This window comes from Sceloporus undulatus, chromosome 2 (assembly GCF_019175285.1).
Source record: "Sceloporus undulatus isolate JIND9_A2432 ecotype Alabama chromosome 2, SceUnd_v1.1, whole genome shotgun sequence".
Taxonomy (NCBI): Eukaryota; Metazoa; Chordata; class Lepidosauria; order Squamata; family Phrynosomatidae; genus Sceloporus; species Sceloporus undulatus.
In genome coordinates, this window is record NC_056523.1 from 192917510 (window position 1) to 192930879 (window position 13370).

At 41.5% G+C, this 13370-nt stretch overlaps 1 protein-coding gene across 1 annotated transcript; it reads left to right on the plus strand.

The window, feature by feature from the left end:
- The first annotated feature begins 695 nt into the window (after positions 1 to 695).
- LOC121920510 (intercellular adhesion molecule 1-like) lies at positions 696 to 11869 on the plus strand. The gene is made up of 4 exons (XM_042447649.1): positions 696 to 760; positions 4539 to 4808; positions 9085 to 9402; positions 11721 to 11869. The coding sequence occupies exons 1-4, from the start codon at positions 697 to 699 to the stop codon at positions 11867 to 11869; spliced, it is 801 nt and encodes a 266-aa protein (XP_042303583.1). The 5' UTR covers position 696.
- Positions 11870 to 13370: the final 1501 nt, after the last annotated feature.

Sequence of the window (13370 nt, forward strand, 5' to 3'; positions counted from 1 at the left end):
AGCTCCAGGAAAGTAATAATGCCCACTCTATTATGCTTTGGTCAGGGCCTACTGGAATAATACTGTGTCCAGTTCTGTGCACCACAGTTCAAAAATGCTATCTACTGCTGCGAATTCAATTTCAACTGGACCCCGCTCTGCACATTGGCCGCTGTGAAAAATCGGATTTCTAGTTAGATTTCTATCTGGGATGCATGCCCCCAAGCCCACCTCCCTGAGGCCTGGAGCATCACTCCCTTGTTATAAAATCCGGGTGTATCCCCGAATTCCAATTGAATTCGGCCAGCACAAAAGATGTTTTTCTTAGCTGTGTGCTAAGTTCCTAGGTCTACTTCTCAGAGGATGGCGTGAAACTGGTGCCCAGGAAGGAACTTATAACCAGACCATATAAATAGTGTACTAGAATTGCCCAAACCTGTGCTGCTAGTGATGTGTGGTACAAAAATGCTTCTCTAAAGATAAAATACAACCTGGATTTGTCGTTATTGGGGCAGCACTACAGTAATTAAATGGGTTGTTTTGTAAGTAAAACCTTGCTTCTGTTTTTACATGGTTTTTATAATCTTGTTATTATTTGTACAACTTTGAAAAATATGATTTAATTTATTTTGTTAAAATTCGGGAGACAAAAAAAGAGAAGGTGGGGCAAACCGTCCATAAATTAATAAATCTAAATCCTTCCTTTTTCCAGTCATGATGAGACCTTTGCAGCTCTGCATTGTTTTTCTGGGGTGCATTGTGTTCTTCCCAACTGTTGCAAGTAAGTGTCCTGACATGTATACTATGCTTAATTCCAATTCAAAGTGCTGGTGCTGTTCTTCAAGACTCTTCAGAGTATGGGGCTTTGGTTGTTGATGGATTGCCTCTTTCCCATATTTAATTATCTGACTCTAAGGTTGCTGCCACACTGCAGAAATAAAGCAGTTTGACACCACTTTAATGGTCATGGCTCTACACTATGGAATCCTGGGATTTGTAGTTTTCTGTGGCACCAGAGCGCATGGACAGAAAAGGCTAAACATCTGAGCACACTACCAATCCCAGAATTCCAGAGCATGGAACCATGGCAGTTAAAATGCTGTCAAATTGCATTAATTCTCCAGTGTAGATACAGGCCGAGATCTTCATCTCTACACCAGGATGATGACGTGTGTTTACTCCACATGACATTGAAGCACTTTGGATCTCTTTCAGTTGTAAAAGTGTAGGGGACAGTCATAAAAGTGTCCCTTTTGCCAAGCTGGAAAAATCCATTTGGCAAAAGGGATGTTTTTACCATGGTCTCCAAACAAAAGTGTTTTGGCAGCATGTGGAGACAGAAAGATAAGCATGTTTTTTAATACAATAAGGCTCTTAGTCCAGTGCTCAAATTGCTATATCATGGTGGCTCAAAAATAAAAAGGTAGAAGTAATTATGATGAAGGGTTGCAGAGTCACATTTCAGAAATGATAACTGGCTTAAAACAAGATGAGAAACAAGGGACTTTACTAATGTCACAAGCAGTGGTGTAATGGAGCCAGAACATGCAGGAGGGAAGCTCCAAGACATTTTAATCGGCTGAAACTGACATCATATATCACTCTCCTTGGATTTGTCTTTTCCCTCTCAGTTTATTTGCAATCCCCAGAGTTGCTGAAGGAGAGATGGATTCTCCCAGCTATAACAGTCATCCCTGTTGTAGGCTCAACCACTAGAAAGAGGTCTTGCTCTAATCTACGTCCATCAGTAAGTTGCCTTCAGGGAGTGTCTCAAAGCCAAACTGTTATCACAAGCAGCAGGGAGCAATGCCACATGGGTAGAAGCAACACATTTCTCTAACAGACTGTGAGGGGATGTAGTACAGAAATAATACATTCTTATTCTCTGGTGTCATCAAATGGAACAATGTGCAAATGCACCAAAAGTGGTTGTTTTGCAGTCTGTGTCCAGATTTTCCACTAAGAAAAGTATGTGTATTTTGGTGGATTTCCAAGGAACTCAAGACATCCTATGTGGAATAATCCAACTTTTTTTTTCCTTGCCATGAACCTGTGAAGTAGGTTAGGTCAAAAGAAAGTGACAGGCAGAGAGCTTTAGGGCTAAGCTCTATTCTCCTTTGTACGTGTCTGAAAATTGTGTGTGGAAAAAAAGGCACACATATTGAAAATGCATGTAAACATTTTTTTCAGTCTTTTTGTGATTTGGGGGATTTGATGAGGACTGGAAGTACATTGGAGATGTAAGACTTAAATCAGACATTTGCAACTTGTTTTAATCCCCCATTTGGGGCCAAAACAAAAACAAACAAACAAACAAAAAATCCCAAAAAACTCTGCCTGAAAATCAGCACAGATTTTTTTAAAAGAAATCCATTTCTGGGAAGGTGGGCACCACATACTGTAGTGCAGGACCCAAAGGGCCACATGTGCCCATGAATAGCACTTTGCCCAGCCCTAATTTAACCAATGGAAGTAAAAATATGTATTTTAAAATATACAGATTGAGTCTGCCTTATCCAGAATTCCAAAATCTGAAATATTCCAAAATTCAAAACTGCCAACATGAATGGCTGAGATAGTGACACCTTTGCTTTCTGATAGTTCAATGTACACAAACTTAGTTTCATGCACAAAATCATTAAAAATATCAAGTACTGTATAAAATTACCTTTAGGCTATGTGTATAAGGTCTATGTGAAACATAAATGAATTGCATGTTTAGACTTGGGTCCCATCTCCAAGATATCTCATTATGTATATGCAAATATTCTAAAATCCAAAATCTACTCCACCACCATTCATGGGTCAGAACAGCAATGAGCAGTATTTCCGGATCTACTAACGTATTGGTATCCACTTTTGCCTCATTTAAAAGATGCACAAACTGAATCAACGTTGAGCCCAGGAATTTATTTTGAGTACCAGAACTGAAGTGCAAGTTGCCTTGGGTTCCATATTGAAAGAAAATGGAATAGAAATAATATATATTTTTTAAAAATTGAGTTTACAGTCCTTCCTCCCTCAAAACCACTCCCAGCTACACTCCTGGCTATTCAAAGCTTTCTCATTTTCAGCAAGACAGGAGGCCCTTCACATTTGCTTGCGTTAAAAGTGCTGGACCCCTATGAAAGTGAAACAACTGCAAATAACAAAAACACTTTTTTTTTACCTGAGAGAACACCTCTCTAGGAATCTCTAGGTACTCCAGCACAACTCTGTGGTCAACATCTGCCAAAAGTTGACCATGGCATTGTGTTACAAATGCCTAGAGAAGCGTTCTCTCTAGGAACCTCTAGGTCTTCCAGCACAACTTCTGGCTGATGTTGACCATAGAGTCGTGTTGGAGGAACTAGAGATTCCTAGAGAAAACATATTAATCAAATCCAGGAATAATCAAATACACAAAAGTCAAAGCCAGAAATGTGGAGGACCAACTGTATAATTTATACAGGAATGTGTCTTTTAAAAGAACGAGATCAACAATTATTGTTAAATAACTATTTGTGAGAAATCCATGCTGTTATATAGCAAATCACCATAGATCTGCCTTCAGCCTACCCTCCACCTGAACCCCACTTGGATCTGGAGAAACTAAGGACCAGGTCCTTTGGTTCCTCCTGTCCTCACTGCTGCAAAATTAATAGATACTGTGAACTCAGGAATAAATCAGCTTTAAATTCCAGCACTTCTGGTAAACAAGAGATTGTGGTTCAGCCCTGGAGAGGGGAGAGAAAAGGAATGATGAAGTCTTGCCTTTTCCTTTTTTTAAAAAAAATTAATATTTATATTATTCATACATTCAAAACATCACGTTATACAGGATAACTCACAGTACTTACAAAAACATAAACCCATAAAACATTCCTCCCCCAGACATAGACACACAAATTCGCATGGTCCTGCCTTTTTACAAAAGTGATCCATAACTGTAATTCTTCCTGTTTAAACATACAACATTGTCCCTCTTCACACCTTATGAATAAAACACATTGCCTTTTCCAATAAGTTCAGACAAATACAAATTGTTGCATCTTCTCCTAACATGTGTATTGTTTCTCATTAATAATTTTGGTCACCTTGCTCACATTTCTGTGAAAGGAAAGGAAAGGAAAACTTATCATAGATGTGGTGTACTCACTGAATGCACACCTGAAATGTTAAAATATGAATATACATGAATATGTGAATGAATATGTACACTAAGCAAACAAAATAATTTTATTTTTATTCATATAAAATGAATCTACATCCAGATGGAAGTCAAGCAAAGAGGCCACAACATCTGGATATAGATGTAAAGGCGATCACAAGGTTAAAAAGTTTGAGAACCACTGATTTAAAGTGTGATTCCAATTGGATAAAAGAAGATAGATCTTAACAAACGTATTTATTTTCCTGGGAAGTGTAGTTTACCTCCTTACCTGCTGTATTCCCACTTTCTACCTTTCCCTCAACTCCAATCTATCTTTCCTTTTCTCTCCTATTTCTTCCAATATCATTTTATATCCCCTTTTATGATTGACTGTGTTTTTAAATGAATCACATCCTTTCTTTTTCAGGAACCGAGAAGAACTTTGTAAGAATTCGGCCAGAAAAGCCCGTGGTGGAATTTGGTGGCTCCGTTGTGTTGAACTGTAGTTCAAACTGTCAAGATATTGGTATTGAGACAACTTTAAAGTGGGTCCTCCTGGTAGGAAATGAGACTACTGAGATAAAATGGAAAGCCTTCAACCTCACCAGTGTTGACAAGTGGACAGTCACCCTGTTGTGCTTTGCCCGCTGTGCCACTGGGGCTGCAAAATCTCACCATGTAAACTTCACAGTCTACCGTAAGTCATGTGTCAGAAGAATCATTCAGGGAAGGCTGACATTGCAGGGTGCTGCTCGTCTTGAAAGAAAGGGCAATGAGTGGAACAAGGGAAGGATACTTCTTTGTGGTCTCTGTGACTCACAAAAACAGGTTACCTTGAGCCTACACAGTGCCTCTTTTGGAACCTTCTATAGCATTCTGAAGAGTTTTGGAAGTAGCCCTGCTCACCTCTTGCTGACAGTTCATTTTTGTCTGTCACTGCAGCTGTTTTGTTTTAAATAAATTTTTATAATACAAGCACAAACATTAAAGCAGTGCTAATATTAACCAATACCAACAAGTAAACAGATGTTAAATTTGAATCCGTATTTACATTTTACATATTCCCATTGTTGCTTATAATAACTTCCCATCTAGGCTTGTCAGTGGTTCCATGTAACATTTTGTTCTAAATCTTTCCCCCTTTTCCATTACTGTTCTCTCTACTTAAATTACTTTCCCTTTGGTTTTAAATCTCTTTGCTGTTTATTTGTTTTTTATTTATTTTACTTCATTATTTTTTTCCCTGAGTTTCTTTCTGGTTTTCTCTTTTTCATCAGCCTACTAATCTTTCATCATGTGTGTGTGTGTGTGTGTGTGTGTGTGTGTGTCCATTTTTCATTCCAGAATGATAGAACTGTTTCCCATTCTTTATCTATCTTCTTTCTAGATTTGTCTCTAAGCCAAGCATCTCTACAAGTTTGATTTTCTATTCATCTGCCTGTGGTGGATCTTGGGATTTTCACTTTTGAGCACATAAGATTCTTGCTGCTGTGATCATATAGAGGATTATTGTGCAGATTCTTTCCCCTAGTTTTTTCTATGCCATCTGTCATATTCAATAAATATAGTACTGGTTGGAACAGAGGTTCTTTACAAATTATTTTTGTGATCAAATTGCGAATGTGTCTCCAATTTTGTTTGTTTTTTGCTACTGAGCATGTCTATCACATATGATGGAAGGATCCCACACTTTCAGCATATTTCCAGCACATATTTTTCCCTGGCCACGGCAACTGTTTTGAGAAGAATCATATTCATGTTCATTGATGAACAGGTTCTTTGGATTCATACTTCATTGGTGTTGGGTTTGGAGCCAAACTAGCTCTCTGAACAACTTGGTCTCGCTGGTCTTTCAAAAAGTGTCACCCGCAGAACCAAAATCCTGGGACAAAGAGCCAGGAGACAGAGCTCCCGTTTGCATCTCGCTTATGGTGTGAAAGCACAGGGTAGGAAGCAACTACATGAGATTCACCCAGGTTGCTTCTGAGCATTCTTTTCATGAGTATCTAGTCTCTACTGAGTGTGTAGTGTCTAGTTACTACTAATAACTAGTTACTACTAGGTACTAGTGACAAGTTACTACTGAAAACGAATGTAGTGAAGAGCTGGCTGCTGATGAGGAGATTCTAGAATCGTTTTCTGCAGATTTTTCAGGCTATGTGACCGCATTCTAGAAGAATTTACTTGTGATGTTTCACCTGCATCTGTGGTTAGCATGTTTGGAGGGTGGTGGCATGGAAGTATGTGGGGTATATATACACTTGTGTGACTCTTGGTTGGGGGGGGGGGGAAGGGATTTACATGTTAATCCATATGTTGGTCTGTTATCCAATGGCAAGCCCCCAGGGTGGGAGGACATGTGAGGTGGATGCATGTCTATTTAATTAGCAATACATTTTGGGGAAACCCCCTGGCCCTAGGTGGTTCATTTGCATGAACCGAGTCTTGATTTTGGTGTTCTTCAGGACTGGTAGCTATACTTTGTTTATTTTCAGTGTTTCTTTTTTCCTGTTGATGTCCAGGTGTTTTTGGATTTCAATGGCCTCTCTATGCATTCTGACTTGGTAGTTGTTGGAATGATGCAGAATTTGAGTGTTTTCAAATAGCATTCTATGCCCAGGTTTGTTTGTGACATGTTCTGCTACTACTGATTTTTCTGGCTGGCTCAGTCCACAGCATCTCTTGCGTTCTTTGATTCATATTTGGATACTGCATTTCATGGTCCTTATGTAAACGTGTTCATAGCTGCACAGTATGTGGTAAACTCCTGCGGCAGTGAGGTCTCTCCTGTCCTTCAATGAACACAGCATTTGATGGATTTTCTTGGTAGGTCTGTAGATCATTTGGAAGTTGTGTTTCCTCATCATTTTCCCTATTCTAGCTGTCACTCCTTTGATTTATGGTAAAAATACCTCCCCTTTAGGCGGGTGTTTGTCTTCTGTGGTTTTTTCTGCGTCTGGCAGCACTTCTGATGTCTGAGCTGGAGTAACCGTTAGCCCATAGAGCCCAGTCTTAGGTGCTTCAATTCATCTTCCAGGAAGTGGGGTTCACAGATCCTTTTTGCGCAGTCTACCAGTCTTTTTATTGTGCTAGATTCTAGAATTCTAGACTCTTCACCTGTTATATGAGTGATGTTTTCACCATCACTGGTCCAGCTATCTGTAACCTCAAAGGTTCTACAGGCTTTACCTTTGCCCCATCACTGATGTCAACACCAGTCCCGGTCCTATTAATGTTCAACGTCAAGATCTGCCTCTGATATGTCATCTTCCTATGGTAGATATTGTGGGGCACCTTGGGTCTCTTTTTGGAAGAAAGGTGGCATAAATATCAAATGATAAATAAATAAATAAATAAATAAATAAAATAGATATTGTCAACACAGATGGTACCAGTGTTCACATCATGGAGATAGTTATGGCTGTAGGTATCAAGGCCAGCACAGGGTCAGACATTCCTGGCTGTTCTCATTTGACACATCCTATTTGGGTTCCCAGAGTTCTTTGACCTGTGATGGCTGTGTGTGGCTGGCAATATACTTACCACCATAAGAATGAGGCTTACCTGGGACATCAGACACAGATGATACCATACCAAGTGTAAGGGACAGGTATCCATCCTTTCTTTGGTCCAGCAGGGTACAAGGGGAGATGAGCATGTCTCCTGAGAGGAAACCTCTACTACTCAACATGAACCAGGTTTGTCTAAGACTGTACCCATCCAAGATATTATGAAGAGCATGGACAAGGCTCATCCTTCTGCTCCTGCCATCTCGGTTTCTGATAGAACCACTGCAGCAGAACAGGCCATGCAGGCTCTAACAAAAACTGCTACATCTGCTTCAGGTTCAGACTCAGATTCCATGATTGTTCCTACCAGGAAATAACTGCCTATTCTGTAGGGCACTGTGGACCCTTCTTCTCCTACATAGCATACGTAGATACTTGTGATTGAAGAATTTTGATGTGATTTAATATTTCTTTTTGTGGTGGGAATTTCTTTTGTACTTCCTCTTTCTTTCTAATTTCCTCCATTAGTCTTTTTGGGTGGTCTGTATCCCGCCACTTTTGCCCTTCTTTTAAGAAGAGAGAACATGCAGAGGAGGAGGAAGAAGGATAAATGCTCATCCTGCAAGGCTCCTCCACTACCCTGTTTTCTCCTGAGGAGAGGGCCAGGCAGAGGACGAGGAGGATGGAATTAATATTAATTAATTAATATTGAATTAAAATGTATCTGCAGCCTGAAGAAGTTTAGCCTGGTTTAATTTTGGCCCCTACCTATGGCCAAGTTGTGCAGGTCTGCTCTAGAGAGCATCAGGCAGAGATGTTTTCCACCATAGCTCCCTGGGATCCAGTAATTCAATGGTCTGGTTTCATTATTCATTCTTTAGAGAAGCCCACCCTGATATTTATCCCCTCCGCTCCATTTTTCAGCATCTGTTTTCTCTAGGAGGTTGAAGTCCCATATTAATTTGACGTGCTGATATTTGATTTCAGTTTCTCATTTTAAACACTGTACAGTCTTATTGTAGATGAAATAGTTTTAGTTGCTTTTGGCAGTTTATTGAAAGCCATTTGGTAGCTGTTGTTACATACCTTGAAATCAATTAATTTCTTGCAACCCTCTGATTTGTTCAGGGGGAATTGCCATAGACTTCATCTTAAACTGAGAGAGTGTGACTTGCCCAGGGTTACCAAATGGGTTTCCATGCAGCAGGTTTTTAACCCTGACTTCCCAGTATCCTAATCCAACACTGAAACTACTATCCCACACTTGCTCTGTAAACCATTGCAAATTTTCATTGCAAATGGAGGGAGAAAACTGAGGTAAGGGGCTGGTTGTAGACAGCAGAGGCCTCGTTCACATTGTGTGGATGTATGTGTCATCCGATTTCCCTAGATTTAACAGTAAAGCTTGATTCCAGGGCCGTAAAATATTTTGTGGCACATTTGCCCTGTTCTTTTCTGTTCCAGGAGCTCCTGAGCATGTAATTCTGGATCCAGTGCCAAAGATGGAGGTTGGCAAGGAGTACAACTTGATATGCCGGGTTCCCAGTGTGGCCCCCATCCGGAACCTCACTGTGACCTTGTTCAAAGGGGGGAAAGAGCTTCAGGTGAAGACATTTGAGAATTTTACTGACCCACAAGCCAGAGAGGTTGTGGTGACCCATGGCATAACTGTACAAAAAGAAGACCATGGGGAGAAAGTCATCTGCCAGGTAACTCTGGATCTGCGACCAGAAGGGCCACTCTTTGAAAAGACATCTCACAGTGAATCACTAACACTTGCTGGTGAGTTTACATTCACTGACTTGGGTCCTTTAAGACAGGGGTGGACAAAATGCACCACTCCATTGTGTTTTGTGGCCTTTGGCCTCTCCAAACTCCTCTGACCACTCTTTTTCTGAAGAAAAAATAAATAAAGATGAATTGTTTGTCTTAAGAGAATCACTAGTGTTTTTGTAATGAGTAGATCTGGGGAGATTGGATGATGCAATACCAAATCAAAGTTCCTGATCAAATCTCTCTGTGGCAATTTAACCCTGATGAAATTCCCATTATCATTTGTATCATTTTAAAATGGAGCCGCCATTTCGATTGTTCTTGGGTTTTTAAAACTATCAATCAAATGATGCTCATCTATCACACTCTTTGGGGAAATGTCAAGCAAATCATTCACACCTTTGTCATACTGATGACATGAGTATTTAAAGATGCTGTCTACTGGCCATGTAATAGCATGTAATAGCAAATATGTAATACTGTGGCCATGTAATAGCAAATATGTGCACAAACTGTCAGATTTTATTTAAAAAATCAAAACACAGCCTAATGATGTTCCCAGGAGAACCCCTCTCTGGCTTTGGTGAGCTCTGGACTAGGAGGCCGCACAATGCTTGGCGCTTCAGCCTGGGCCTCCTCCAGCCGTGGGGAGGCCCAGGCCGAAGTGCTGAACACACCGCCACCTCCGAGGCCTCTCCAGGGCTGGCGGACGCCACACAATGCTCGGCGCTTCGGCCTAGGCCTCCTCCAGCCGTGGGAAGGCCCAGGCCAAATGCCAAGCCCAGCTTGGTGGTGAGGGCTTCTGACCGGCGGAGGATGCTCCTCTGCCTCTGGAGAAGGCCTTGTCTGGCCTGGGAACTGAGGAAGAGCAGGACAGGACCGTGCCCACCTCCCAGAAAGAGGGATAGTCCCACCAGTTCCTGGGATTTGGCAAGCCTATGTGAATGGCCCCAAGGAATGGCAATCCTCTTTTGAATAGGTTGTATGACACATTTAAACTATCAAAAATGCCCTTTTTTCAAGGTGGAAAATGGACTTCAAGCTGCCAAAATGGGGAATGAGCTCCCAACCACTTCCTTTTGTTTTGTAAGGGAGGGAAATTCTTAGCATTCTTATGGCACAGGTGTGTATGTGTGTACCAGTGTAGAAAGGGAGTCTCCAGAGCCACCACTGTTACCCATTCCTGCTTTAATGGAGTGCCACAAGACAGAAGCCATACATTAATTTAACCTCTACTGATGAGCATCAATCTGGTCACAGATTTTGGTGGCAAAGGGTTTTTTTCAAACTCAAGAAGTGAAAGATCTCCTTGCACTAGATTCAAATCCGCCAATATAACTCTTCATAGAGACTCTTTAGTTTTTTGTTTTCCATTCATGATGCAAATACTTCATTTCATTAATGAAATGTTGTTGTAATTGGAAGAGACCCTCTGTATTCCCAAGAAAGCATACAAAAACAAACATGCAAACATATCTTAGAGCTGATGAGAAGCTCATTTGGCTCTTGCGTGATTTTGTTCAAAATTTATTTCTATTTGAGCCAATACAGAGAGGACAGTAAGTGTACAGAAACCCTGAAACATCAACATCAGCTTTCCAAACAGGACCACAAATTGTGTTGTCATTGGAGTTTATCAAACAGGAGGAATTTCTCTTAAATTTGAATGAAAGGAAAGTGGGGCCAGAACGCATTCACTTAAAGTCGCTAGTTTCACGCAATTATATGAATACGCATTGCATTCGAACTGGCTCCCCATTGCCCGAATTTGCATGTGGCAGTCTATCACGCAATAACGTGAAACCCCATGATTGCGTTCGGACTAACTTCCCATTGCCCAAATTTGCATGTAGTGGGTTATCACGCAATAACGTTAAACCCCATGATTGCATTCAGATTGCCATCGGATTATACTTCCAATTCCCCTTGAAACTTCAGTGTGCGCCTTCAGGTCGTTTCGTCTCTGTCTATCATGGGGTGTCTTTCTTTGCAAATATGTGCTCTGAGACTGAAGATGTGACTTTCTCAATGTCAGCCAATGAGTTTCTCTTGCTGAGCGGGGATGTGGAACCCTGGTGAGCCACTAACAACCTCAAAGCACTACCCATCAAATGTGGTAGGCCACTTCTCCTATTTTGCCCACCTTTAGCATATTCCTGCAATTGGCCATTTGTGGCACATCATGGTGTAGTGAAAGAAGCAAAAAGAATCTCTCTTAGATTTACAAAAGCGTCTGAGGCTAGTTTGCCTGGCACCATTCTACCAGAGGTGATGGGCTGTGGCAACTTTAGTACAATAATGAGCCCTAGTGTTTGCTGTCATGACAGGCACTTCTGAAGAGTATTTTGAGGTAACTCTTTTCTCCACAGAGGGGTTGCCGTGTGAAGCAAGGAGTTTCTGTCTGGCTAAACTGCAGCTTCACATGCAAATCCACCCCAAAGTGATGCTGGAGACAACCTTCGGAAGGGAAGAGTAGTACGGGGACCTGGCGGGTGTCCACTCAGCTACAGAATATCACAGCGCAGGCATCAATTGCTCACTGCTTCTGCAACATGTGAAGAAAAAACAAAAAGGCAACACCACAATACTAACATATGGGTGAGTGACTCCTAAAGTGTACATAGGGGGGGGGGAGCACCTAGTGAGGAATGTTGGGGGAGCTTACACCGTCAGTACAGCCCACCACATCAACACAGACACAAGGGTAAAGCACCAGGTAGTAGTAAACCTGGCCTCCTCAACCTCCTCAGAAAATTAATGTCTGTAAAGATGCAAGAAATGTATGGAGGACTGTGCGCTGACTTATAGCTTCTCTAAGGCCTTGTCGGCACAGGCCATGATGACGCATGCCGGCACAGCGGCCCAAACGGCACAGTGAACAGGCATTACCATGATGCGCCCAGGCGCCTATTGGTGCCCTTTTAGGATGAAACAAAAAAAGCCCCTTTTCTGGGGCTTCTTTTTGCGTAAAAGGCGGAGGCTGCAGCATGTGGTGCCAGGGACTGAATTTGGGGCAAACAGAGTGCTCCCACCGCCCATCTGTAAGCCCCGAGTCTCCCTTGATCTCTGGAATGGAGCCTATCATTCAGTCACCCCATTACCTTTGTAATTTTTGTTTAAAAAACCCTTAATCTCAATGTCGCCAAGCAGATGGACATTGTTTGCTCCAGGAAATCTTCACCCAGTCCCATAGGCTTCACCAGGACGACAACCTGACAGCCGTGTTTTATAAGGAGAAACCCTTCATAATCTCACTGTGACGTTGCTGAAAGGGACAAGAAGGTGCAGTCCTGGAGACTCAGAACAGCACAAGCCTGGACCTCAGATCATTAACACATGCACTCATGTCATTGCCCTTCGGCCACATGACCATTGGCAATAAGCTGTTTGCCATGTAAGCCTTGAAATCACAATGCCAGTGAGAGGCCCGCATTCTACTTCCTCCAAATTGAACTCAAAGACCACAAGGTGAGTTTTGTAGGCCCAATGTGTTCTTTTGAGAGCAAGTATTCTGATTTCATGTTTTAAAATCTGACTTCAGGTCCCACCCCACCCTCTTGTTCAAAGAGAGACTTTCACATGTAAAATGGTTTTTACCACTTTGGGAGTAGAACCTTTTTCCTACAGCTAAGGAAATAATTCTCTAGTCAGATTTCTTAACGTCCATACACCCATGGGTAGCCACAGATAATTTAACTGGAGTTTGGAAAGCGTGTTAGCTTAGGGATTCTGGGATTATAGTCTTAAAAATTATAACTCTCCAGCTCTACATTGGCCCTACACTGGGTTCTGTTCTCCTGTACTTAATTATGTTATCCAAGTGGACATTAATCCGCGAAACATTTCATAGTGAAAGATTGTGCGCAAGGCTCAAATGAGGCGCTACTTAAATTTAACAATGAGAAAGTTAGTTATGTCTAGTAATGCCAGCTCAGATTGATAACATCACTCCACAGTCTCAAACACAGATCAGTTGC